General features: G+C 46.9%; 1 protein-coding gene across 1 annotated transcript; it reads left to right on the top strand.

Annotated features, from left to right (window-relative positions):
- The first annotated feature begins 1,991 nt into the window (after positions 1 to 1,991).
- On the top strand, positions 1,992 to 11,002 carry LOC123246867 (5-hydroxytryptamine receptor 3C-like). The gene is made up of 9 exons (XM_044675647.1): positions 1,992 to 2,034; positions 2,978 to 3,144; positions 3,593 to 3,637; positions 4,527 to 4,636; positions 4,926 to 5,095; positions 7,422 to 7,582; positions 10,053 to 10,257; positions 10,448 to 10,663; positions 10,773 to 11,002. The coding sequence occupies exons 1-9, from the start codon at positions 1,992 to 1,994 to the stop codon at positions 11,000 to 11,002; spliced, it is 1,347 nt and encodes a 448-aa protein (XP_044531582.1).
- The last annotated feature ends 386 nt before the right edge of the window (positions 11,003 to 11,388 follow it).

The raw sequence follows: 11,388 nt of genomic DNA, 5'->3' as shown, positions 1-11,388 counted from the left end.
AAACTTGGAGCCAATCCAGGTGGGGGCCACTGCCCCGTCCCTCCTTAGCTAGGGTCTGTGTCTCCTACCTGAAGAGTGGGTTCTGCATTGCAAGATGAGACCTTGATCACTGGTGGCTCTCTCTGTGGATGCCAACTCAGCATCCTCCAGGCTCAAAGCCTGCCAGACCGGAGCCACGGCCAAATCCTTTCGGGGTACCAAGACTTGTCGGGAATTGAGAAATGCCAGTGGTCACCTGACACCAGCAATATTCAAAGCTGAGATCTCAGGCGTGGCCTCCGATGTTGAAGGGAGCTCCACTTCGACTCACCAGGGAGGCTCGGAGAGGAAGGACAGAATGTACCACCGGCCCCTGCGATTTCTTGTCTGTCTCCTTCTCAGCTTTCTACAGCCAGGTAAGATGAGGGAGTGGCAAAAGTTAAGGAGAAAGGGGGATGCGTCTGAGGAAAATGCGTACCTTCTCTCAGTCTCCAGTCACTGGAGGCTGTTTAATATGGCCACAACTTTGAGCACTTTGATTTTCTGTAATGAAGTTTCCGTAATGCCTGTGTCAACTTTCTTTTCCTTTTTAAAAAACTCTTACCTTCTGTCTTACTATCAATTCTGAGGCAGAAGAGCAGCAAGAGCTAGACAAGAGCTGGGATTAAATGACTTGCCCAAGGTCACACAGCTAGGAAGTATCTGATGCCAGATTTGAACCCAGGTCCTCTTATCTCTAGGCCTGATGCCCTATCCACTGTCCTACCTAGCTGCCCCTTCAACTTTCTTTCTGAGTAGGGTGAAAAACCTTATGGTATCCACCTGCTAATATCAGTTCTTAATCACTCCTGTCCATTAAGCAAGCAGCCTCTTCAGGAGTGTCTCCTTCTTTGTAGCTACCCCTCCAATCCTTCTGTATGCACTTGTCTTCCCCAATTAGAATCTAAGTAGAGGGGGCAGCTGGGTGGCTCAGTGGATGGAGAGCCAGGCCTAGAGATGGGAGGTCCCAAGTTCAAGTCTGGCCTCAGACACTTCCTAGCTGTGTGACCTTGGGCAAGTCACTTAACCCCCATTGCCTAACCCTTACCTCCCTTCTGCCTTGGAACCCATACACAGCATTGATTCTAAGACAAAAGGTAAGAATTTAAAAATAAAGAAAAAAAGTAGAAATTGGTTTATTCCTTGCATTTGTATCCCCAGCACCAAGCATGATACCTGGCATACAGTAGGTGCTTAATAAGAGTTTGTTGCTGAGTCTTTTCTTGTATTGTGCACATCTCTCATTCTCACCTTCAAGCATGACATTCATTCATTCATTCAAAAATGTTTGAAGTAGTTACAATATACAATGAATGCACTGCAAATGGAATAACTGTATGCAATGCAATGTAAATGTTTATGGATTCGCTGAGGGAAAATAGCCTATGCCTCTATGCCCACAGTAGTCAGATGCCCAATGACCTCAGCCTTCTCCTATGTCCCTAAATCATTAAATCACAGGATTATGAGCCTGAGAGGTCCTCTAATCCAAACATTTTTACAGATGGGGAAACCGAGTCACAGAGGAGGTAAAATACCTGGCCCAAAGTCACACAGATATTAAGTAGGGGGTACAAGGATTTGAACTCAAGTTATCTGACTCCTAGAACTCTCTCAACTAAACCAAATCACCTGAAATCAGAGGACCTCGATCCAAATCCCAGCCTTTCCACCTGTCATTGGCCTAACCCAGGGCAAAGGATTTCCCCTCTTTGGGTCCCACTTTCCTCACCTGTAAAATAAGGGGGTTGAGCTGGGTTACCTCTAGAGTCTTTCCCAGCTCTAGATCTATGATCTTCTGACCTTAAGCTCAGGGAAGATACCAGAATGATGAATGATTTGAATGACAAGGCCAGCTTGATTTGAATAAACACCTATTAGGCGCCAACTGTTTGCCAAGTCCTAGAGATGCAAGGCAAAAGCTAAGCAGTGCCCAAACTGCTTCTGTTGTATTGCTGCGTGGCCTTGGCAAAATGGCGAAAGGAAAAAAGTCCGGCCCGGAGGTGAATGGCAGGAGTGAGGGGGCTACCGTTCCGTGTCTGGGCCAAGAACCATCACAGCCTGGTCGTGCAAAGAGTGGCCACTCGCTGAATGTTGGGCGGCCCCATAACTGGGAATGAATCAGGCAGCCATACTGCCCAGGCTCTCCCTCTCCGCACGCGCCATCTTGTCCATCTGGTGTTAAAGATGGGAAAATGCCAAAGGGAAGGAATCGAGGCACCAACCAAGATGGTGCAGGGAGCTGAGCTAAGGAGGGCAAGGGTGGTGGGTGAAGTTTCAGAGGGCCGTGTGGAAGAGTAGGAGTAAAGAAGTAACTGGTGTATTCCTTGGGGGGCTCGTTGGGCCAGAAATCAATAAAGCAGAGGTCCCCGGCCCCAGGGCTGAGTTTGCATGCAGATTTGGGCACGCTTTGCATGGGTGGCTGGGGGACCCAGGGGAGCTGAGAATTGAGCACTGAGTCAGCTCACCACATCAGTCATTTCCCTACCAATCCCATGCCTTATTTCCTGCCCCAGGAAGGCAAGGCCCAGGACACTGACTCTCTGCTCATTTGGATTTAGAGAACAGGAAGAAGGCGCGCACATCCTTGTGGTGTAAATAGAATCTGCTCCCCAAGACTCTCTTTCCAAGCATCCCATTTACGTGTTTGGCGATGTGTGTATGTGCGTCGGGCGGATATATTTGGGGGCTCTCTGCTCCCTGGAAGGCGGTTTGTGGCGGTTGGGGGAGAGCCAGGCAGGAGAATTTTACTCCAGCTTTTTAAATTTTCGTTCTGTTATTTCTCCTACTTCAAGTGATCACTAATCAATCTTATAAAATATAACACTTGGAGTAATTGGATATTAATTTAAATCTCGCATCGTCCCAGTGTTCCGTGGGTGCCCTCGACAATGACCTGTTGAAGCACTTTTATCATATACAGAATATGAAAGCCCTGTTGTTCCCTCCTCTCGAACAGGCGGCGGGGATGATTTCACCATCAGTTGCTCAGGATTTGACCACCAAGGGGTGGATCCTGCTGTCTTTGCACCCGTGACAGTCAGAAAGGATTTTCGCCCAGTTCTCAACTACAGTGTCCCAACCCAGGTCAACATCTCCTTCACCGTGTCCTCCATCTTGGATGTGGTGAGTGTGGTGAGTCTGCAGCCCTTCCTTGGGCCCCATCACTCATTGAAGCCCGCCCCTCGCCTCCTCATTGCCCCCCAAACCACTATGAGGACCCTAATATCAACAAGGGGGCATCTTAAGATTAGGAATATTCCCGGCACCTTCAAAAGCCCGCGTTGGTGCCATCTGGAGTGAGGAGATAATCCAGGAAAGCCACGTTCCACAGGGCTGCCTTTCTAGCCCATCCCGAGGCCTTGAATCCTCTCCCAAAAAGGAAGCCCATTGTCAGGGATCACAGTGCCAGTCTAGACACTCCTCCTGTCAAGTGGTGCCATCTAGCGGTCTGCCATATGTTCCAGCCACAAGTATTTCTTTGAGGTACCATGGCGGATGGCACAGGGAATGAGATGGGGGTGGACAAGCGTGTTACCAAAGCAAAGCCTAGAACGGGATTGTCTCTTAACAGGACGAGCAGCTCCAACTTCTGACATCCTTCCTTTGGCTGGACATGGTATGGTCAACTCAACCCCCTCCACCTTTCCTTAGATGTTCCATTTCTTCTGTCCCTGCTATAATAATAATAAATAATAGTTTGAGAAGTGCGCAGAGTCCCGGGAGCTAGACAAGGCCGCTGAGAGCTGGTCCAGTTTTGTGGGCATCTTGGACAGAAGGCAGAGGTGGGACCACAAAGGAAAGACAGAGGAGCAGCCCTCCCAGAGAAGGGGATTCTGGGTAGGAAGTCAAGGAGTAGCTGCAGATGCTCTGCTCTGGAACATCCGGGCCTGCACTCAAGATCTCCCTAGAGAAGAGGCCAATAAAGGGACAAGGAATGACAGATGAAATCTTGTTAGACAGAAAATGGAAGGTGGCCTCATTCATCAAGAATGGATGCGAGAGGGGGCAGCTGGGTAGCTCAGTGGAGTGAGTCAGGCCTAGAGACGGGAGGTCCTAGGTTCAAACCCGGCCTCAGCCACTTCCCAGCTGGGTGACCCTGGGCAAGTCACTTGACCCCCATTGCCCACCCTTACCAATCTTCCACCTATGAGACAATACACCGAAGTACAAGGGTTTAAAAAAAAAAAAAAAAAGAATGGATGCGAGAGGGGCAGCAAGGTGGTTCAGTGAATACAGAGCCAGGCCTAGAGATAGGAGGTCCTGGGTTCAAATCTGACTTCAGACACTTCCTGGCTGTGTCACCCTGGGCAAGTCATTTAACTCCAATTGCCTAGTCCTGACCACTCTTCTTTCTTAGAATCAGACAGAAGATACGGGTTGCTGTTGTTTTTAAGAATGTATATGAAAAGATGGAGAAATCAGTTTAAAAGAGAATAAAAAATGAGAGGAGAGGCATAATCAGACTGGCTCCAAGCTCACTGCAGTGCTGGTTCCCTGAATTCTAGGTCTGGGACAACTCCTTCATCAGCTGGAATCCCGAAGAGTGTGGGGGCATTCAGAGAATCTCTATGACAACTCAAAACCTGTGGCTCCCGGATATCTTCATCATCGAGTCGTGCGTATTGGACCCGGGGAAAGCCAGAAGGAAACCTAGCCCGTACCCAAGAAAGGAGGGCGAGGCATTTCAGCAGGGCATCCTGTGGGAGGAGGAGGAGGAGGAAAAAGAGAAGAACTGTAGATAGAAGCATGACTGAACATCGTCCAGAGTCACTGGTGAAGGGGAAGCCATGAGAGCCGAGCATGAAAAGGAAGGGGAGGGTGGGGGGCTGGCACTGGGCTGACCCGGGCTAAGAGGGACAAAGAAGAAGCCACAGCTCCTGCGTCCTGCAACCTCTTCTCTGCAGCATAGAAGTGGATCAGACTCCAACAGGCCTCTCTGCATACGTGAGCAATGAAGGTCGCATCCAGTATAAAAAGCCAATGAAGGTGACCACCATCTGTAACCTGGACATCTTCCGCTTCCCCTTTGACAGGCAGAATTGCACCCTGACCTTTAGCTCCTTTCTCTACACAGGTGAGTAGGAGCTCTGTGTGTGTGTGTGTGTGTGTGTGTGTGTGTGTGTGTGTGACAGAAACAAAGAGGGGGAGCAGGAGGGGCAGGGGAAGAGGAAGAGAGGGAGAGAAGTAGAGACAGGGAGAGAGGATGGGAGAGAAAGAAGGAGAGGAAAAAGGGAGAGGGAAGAGAGAGAGATAGAGACAGAGAGAGAGAGGGAGGGAGGGAGAGAGAAAAAGAGAAATTAATGGTGATCTCAAAGAAAGTCAAGGAAACTGTATAAACTGTATAAAAAGGAAACTGTATAAACTGTATAAAAAGAAATTTTGTACCTTTGAACTACATCTCCCAGCATCCCTTTCCTCTTCATCCCCACCTTGCGAGCTTATGTGGTTTGTGTATAGTTGGTGGAACTCTGCCTTCTTGCTCTCTTCTCTCTCCGCTACGGCTGAATTAGCTCCCTTTTTACTCTAGTTTTTAATTTTAGTTATTATTGATAAATCTTATTAAATCTAATACTTGGAATATTTGGATATTAATTTTTAATCTTCCAAAGCTATGACAAAGTCCAAGGAAAGGGTTGGTCTGGGGTGAGGAGATGGTTCAGATGGACAGCAAAGACATGGAGGGGTCTGCCAAATTTATTAGGACAGGAGAGAAAAGTCTCTTGTGTTTGTCCCCACCTGGACTGTTGCAATAGACAATTTGGTCTCCCTGTCTCAAGCCTTTCTCCACTCCAGTTCATCTTCTCTACTCAGCTGCCAAAGGGATTTTCCTAAAGTTCACGTCTACACTGTTACTTCCCCTTGGTTCTCTTAAGATCTTCTAGGTCGAGAGAGATCTTCACCTCCAGGATCACATAATAACTCCTCTGTCTGGCTCTTAAAGCTCTACTTCCTACTTTTACACCTAACTTCCTCCCCTCCATGCACTCTTTAATCCAGATAGAGTGTCCTTAATGTTCCACATATATGACCCTCCATTACCCATCACTGCTTTTGTGAAGTTGATCTTCTATGCTTGGAATGCACTCCTTCTCTCCCTGCTGCACCTCTTGGAATCCCAGTTTCTGTCAAGACAGCTCAAGCTCTATTTTGTATGTTAAGGTTTTCTTGACCTTGCCAGATGCTAATTCTCTTTCCCTCCAACTACCTTTCTGGTCTTACAGTCTGCTGAGGATGATTCATTCTGGAAAAGACTTTTGGGGATCAATTTTATATCAAGTCAAAAACGTAATTTCTCTTTATTACAATGGGACAAATTTGTATTTGTTTCTAAACTCTTAATTTAACATTTTTATACTAAAACACGGAATCCCTTAAAATGGACAGAATTTCTTTAATGTCTATGTAATTGATCCTATAATGCAAAACCAGAAAAGCAGAAGAATAAAGACTAAAGAACTCATGAAAAGAAATCAGATGATATCACATTCACCAACAATTTGGCATGTGGTGGGAAACAAGAGGAGGTGAGGAAGACCCAAAGGAGAACCACTGTTGTGCGTGATGCTGAGATTATCACTACTTGAAGTGGGATGCCTCTATTAGTCTCAGGAATTAGCATGCCATATGACAACCATACAACTGCAAATGATTTTGTGGGAGCTTTTAGTTCTTTTCTTGGTTGTTTGAAAAGCATGGAAAATCCAAAATTGTCCTCATAAATGCAAAGAAATGTCACATACACCTTAGTAAAGACAACTGATAACGTCTTTTTTTTTTTTTTTAACCCTTACTACTGTGTATTGGTTCTAAGGCAGAAGAGTGGTAAGGGCTAGGCAATGGGGATTAAGTGACTTGCCCAGGGTCATACAGCTGGGAAGTGTCTGAGGCCAGATTTGAACCTAGGACCTCCCATCACTAGGCCTGGATCTCAATCCACTGAGCCACCCAGGTGCTCCCTTGATAGCACTTATAAAAATCAAATGTTCACAACTCAAATGAGTGTATCTCAGGATCTGATTTATTCCTTCTGTATATATTCTGTATTTATTAATGTTGTTTCCCCTTTTGGAATGTAATCTCTTTAGGATCAGAAATTGTGTTCTTTTGGGGGGCAGCTGGGTAGCTCAGTGGATTGAGAACCAGGCCTAGAGATGGGAGGTCCTGGGTTCAAATGTGGTCTCAGACACTTCCCAGCTGTGTGACCCTGGGCAAGTCACTTGACCCCCATTGCCCACCCTGACCACTCTTCCACCAAGGAGCCAATACACAGAAGTTAGGGGTTTAAAAAAAAAATGAAATTGTGTCACTTTTGTCTTTGTATCTCCTACATATAGCACAGTGTCTGGCACATGGTAGATATTTAAATTCTCATTGATGTATTAACTGTTTCTCCCTCACAGAGGACGACATGTTGTTGGGCATGGAAAAGGAACTGTGGGAGATTGTAGACACATCTCGCAATCTTATCAAGACCCAAGGGGAGTGGGAACTCCTGGCCATCAACAAAGCAACCCCAAAGCTTGCAGTGGGGTCCAGCCTTTATGACCAGATCATGTTTCACGTGAGTCCACAGGTCCCCATTTTACGACCCCACCATCATAAGTATTCTCTAAAATTCCACCCTTATCTGAAATTTTTATCAAACCAAAATTTGTTTTGAGTTTTGGAGACTGTAATTTAATATATCTTTTGTTCTATTTGGACATGGTTTTCAGAGCCTTATGATTCTTAAAATATCCCTCTTTGACCTGTTTTTTGGTCAGTTTTTTATTAATAGAAGAGACCTTATATTTTCTTCTTTTTAAATTATTGATGTCTTATCTCATAGAAACATTGAGTTTCTTTTCGCTTCATTCCATTTTAAAGAGAGCTCATTATTTGTATAAAGTTTTCTGAAACCTGTTTTAAGCCATTTATTCTCCTTTCATTTTTTTATTCTTAAACTTTTTTCCTTTAAAATTTCATTTTGTATCTCTTCCTTCATTTCTTCCAGTCACTTTTGTAGTCAAAGAATTCTATATAGTCCCTTATAGCCAAGTCATTTTTTTTCTCTGAGGTTCTGTTTACAGTTGTGGGTTATTCCTTTCTTCTGGGCTTACTTCAACTCTGATGGGCCAACTGTCCATTTGCCTAAAAGACCATTTTATATAGAATTCACAGAAAGCAAGTACTCACACAGAGAAACAATATAAGAACACTCCCAAGATCTCTCTGAAGTTCTCTGGTATTGATTATGAGACATGGGAGACATTGGCAAAGGATTGTCCAGCATGGCATGCCCACATCAAAAAAGGTGCAGCTGGGTAGCTCAGTGGTTTGAGAGCCAGGCCTAGAGATGGGAGGTCCTGGGTTCAAATCTGGCCTCAAACACTTCCCAGCTGTGTGACCCTGGACAAGTCACTTTACCCCCATTGCCCACCCTTACCACTCTTCTGCCTTGGAGCCAATACACAGTATTGACTCCAAGACAGAAGGTGAGGGTTAAAAAAAAAGTGCTATGTTCTGTGAGCAAAGCAGAATTATAGTAGCTCAAAAGAAATATGAGGTGCACAAGTTTAGAGACAACCCCCTCCCACACGTTCACACCACTATTTGTGTCTGACCTGTGGTAGAATCTTCCAAGCTTGACTGGTCTGATCAGTCACAGTTAGGCACACTCTATGCTGTCCCAACATACGAATGGCATTTTGGTCCTCTCTGGGTATGAAGGATAACAACCAACCTCTTGGGCTTCTCTTAACCCACAGTATTTCATCAACTGGCTTAGTGTTTTCTTTTGTTTACTTCTATGTCCAGCTTCAGTTCTTAAATTGGGATTCTGTAAACAAATTAGTTTCCTTGGTATGGCTTAGATAGACCTTGTTTGTTCTCATCCCTTCTCTTGTCTAGACATCATTGATGATCTGGAAGAGGAGGCTCGTCCTAGCTCTCACCTTTTGCCGTAGCTCCTGTCTTCTGTCCTAGTATCCATTGTAGGTTTGGGTCTACAACAGACAATAGTCTCTCTCTCTCTCTCTCTCTCTCTCTCTCTTTCTCTCTCTGTCTCTCTGTCTCTCTGTCTCTGTCTCTGTCTCTCTCTGTCTCTGTCTCTCTCTGTCTCTCTCTCTCTCTCTGTCTCTTTCTGTCTCTCTCTCTCTCTCTGTCTCTCTCTCTCTCTCTCTCTCTCTCTCTCTCTCTCTCTCTCTCTCTCTCTCTCCTCCTTGCCCAATCACCAGTCCAGAGTTGATTTGATCATCTGGTCTCAGTCCTCTTGCATAGCACTCCCTCCCCACCCTCGCCTTGTGCTTATACCAAGGAATCCAATCAGTCTAGTGGCCTGCTGTTGCTCCCAGTGTTCAAGGAGTACCCTTTGAACTCTGCTTCCATGACTAGTAATCTGTGGGGGCCAGCCCTGGTCCCTGCTCCTGTTTTGACAGATCAGGGTTGGTGTCTGGTTTCAGGCCACCTAATTCTTGGAGTTCACATTGGCTTGCAGACCCTCTGTTGAGAGCAGTGGCTTGTTTCAGATCTATGTGTAGGAGTTCTTGCTGGCTTCCCTTGTATGGCGTCTCTCCCAGATTTTGACCCATTCTCCAGAGTTGACTACCAGCCTTTACCAGCCTCTGGCCATCCTTTTGCACAATTCTGGACTGGATGGGAGAATCGACTCCTTTTTCTCTTCCATTTTCTTTGTCACCCGTCTATTTGGGGTCCTTTTCAGATCCTAGCTAGGGTTTGTATCTGAGAACAACTCTCCTTTATGAATATTCAGGCTGCCATCTTGACCAGAAATCTTTTCATCTGCTTCTGCCTGGAAAGCTTCTCCCTGCAAAGATCCCTCAATTGTTCTGTCCTGGGTTCCTAACTTGTACCCCTTTCCTGAGGCCTTTGACTTTGGGGAGCTACGTGTGTACACTTCCAGCGTGGAGCGACGCTCTCACCAGACTCTGGACAAAGAGGCAGATTGATTCTGTCAGGAATCCTGTTCTCCCTATCAAGTACAACTCCTTCAGCACAATTATTTCCTCCTCCTCCTCCTCCTTCACCTCCAGGTGGCCATCAGGCGCCGACCTGGCCTGTATGTGATAAACCTGCTTTTGCCCAGTGGATTTCTGATCGCCATCGATGCCCTGAGCTTCCTTCTGCCAGCTGAGAGTGGGAATCGAGCCCCCTTCAAGATGACCCTCCTCCTGGGGTCCACCGTCTTCCTGCTCATGATGAACGACTTGCTTCCTGCCAGTGGTGTCCCACTGATAAGTATGATTCTTTCCACCGCTGAGAGGCCAAAAAAAGAGAGCAAGAAAAGGGAGAGCATTCGATTGCACTTGCTCAAGGGGAGAAGGGATCTTGGGAGAAAGCATTGTCCTAGCCAGGTCTGGCCTGGGGAAATGGAGAAACTTGGAGATGGCTCTGGCCCTGCCTTACTGCAGCCCTCTCTGATCCTCAGGTGTGTACTTCGCGCTGTGTCTGACCCTGATGGTGATCAGCCTGCTGGAGTCCATCCTCATCACCTCTCTCTTGCACGTGGTCTCTGCCCAGCCCCGTCCCATGCCACGCTGGCTCCATTCATTGGTGCTGAGGTATACCAGAGTCACAGAATGCTGCCACAAGAGGTCTCAGGAAGAGAACAAGGGCCCTGGACCCAAGCCCATCCACCTGCCAGGTAAGGGGCCTCCTCAGCCCTCGCCCCAATATTCTGAAACCCTCCGCTTGACTGTTCCCAGGGGCCGCGTCCTTCTTCACCTTCGTCTGAGCTCCTATCCTTGCTACAGGCCTAAAGGACCCAGAGGCAACGGAAGGACCGGAACCAAGCCCAGGCAAGACGGGGCCGAATGGAGACCCGCAGTCTACATGGGCAGCGTCGGACCCGCGGATCCAGGGGCATAGGGCCGTGGGCATGTGGGTGAAGTTCAGCCTTGCTCTGGACACCTTTCTTTTTTGGCTTTATCTGTTGTTCATGAGCTCCTCCCTCGTCACAGTCATTGCTCTCTGGAGTGCCTAGAAGTGGGGCTTCCCCCCGCACCCACCATGCCAGCTTCCAGCTTCAGCCCTCCTCCAACAGCCCGTCCTGGCCCACTCCCCGTCCCAACACCCTCCCATATCCTTTTCTCAGGCTACACAACCCAATTCAGAAATTCCAGAGGACGGAGGGCAAAACATACTCATTGTTACAGGTCAGTAAGCTTAGGATACAGAGTGAAATATCCATTTTTATACATAGCCACTGAAGGAATTTCTTTGATTTGACTGTTCATATTTGCTACCAGAAATGGCGTTTTCCCCCAGTGGGTTCGGCTAAGAGGCAAAGAAAATAGATTTAAGTTAATATTTTAATGAAGGAAGAGAATGCCACAGATGGGAAATGTTGCAGGTACTTTCAGATGAAAT

Source organism: Gracilinanus agilis, chromosome 4 (assembly GCF_016433145.1).
Source record: "Gracilinanus agilis isolate LMUSP501 chromosome 4, AgileGrace, whole genome shotgun sequence".
Lineage (NCBI taxonomy): Eukaryota > Metazoa > Chordata > Mammalia > Didelphimorphia > Didelphidae > Gracilinanus > Gracilinanus agilis.
Note: the sequence above shows the minus strand (reverse complement) of the source record. Positions and strands in the feature narration are given on the sequence as shown.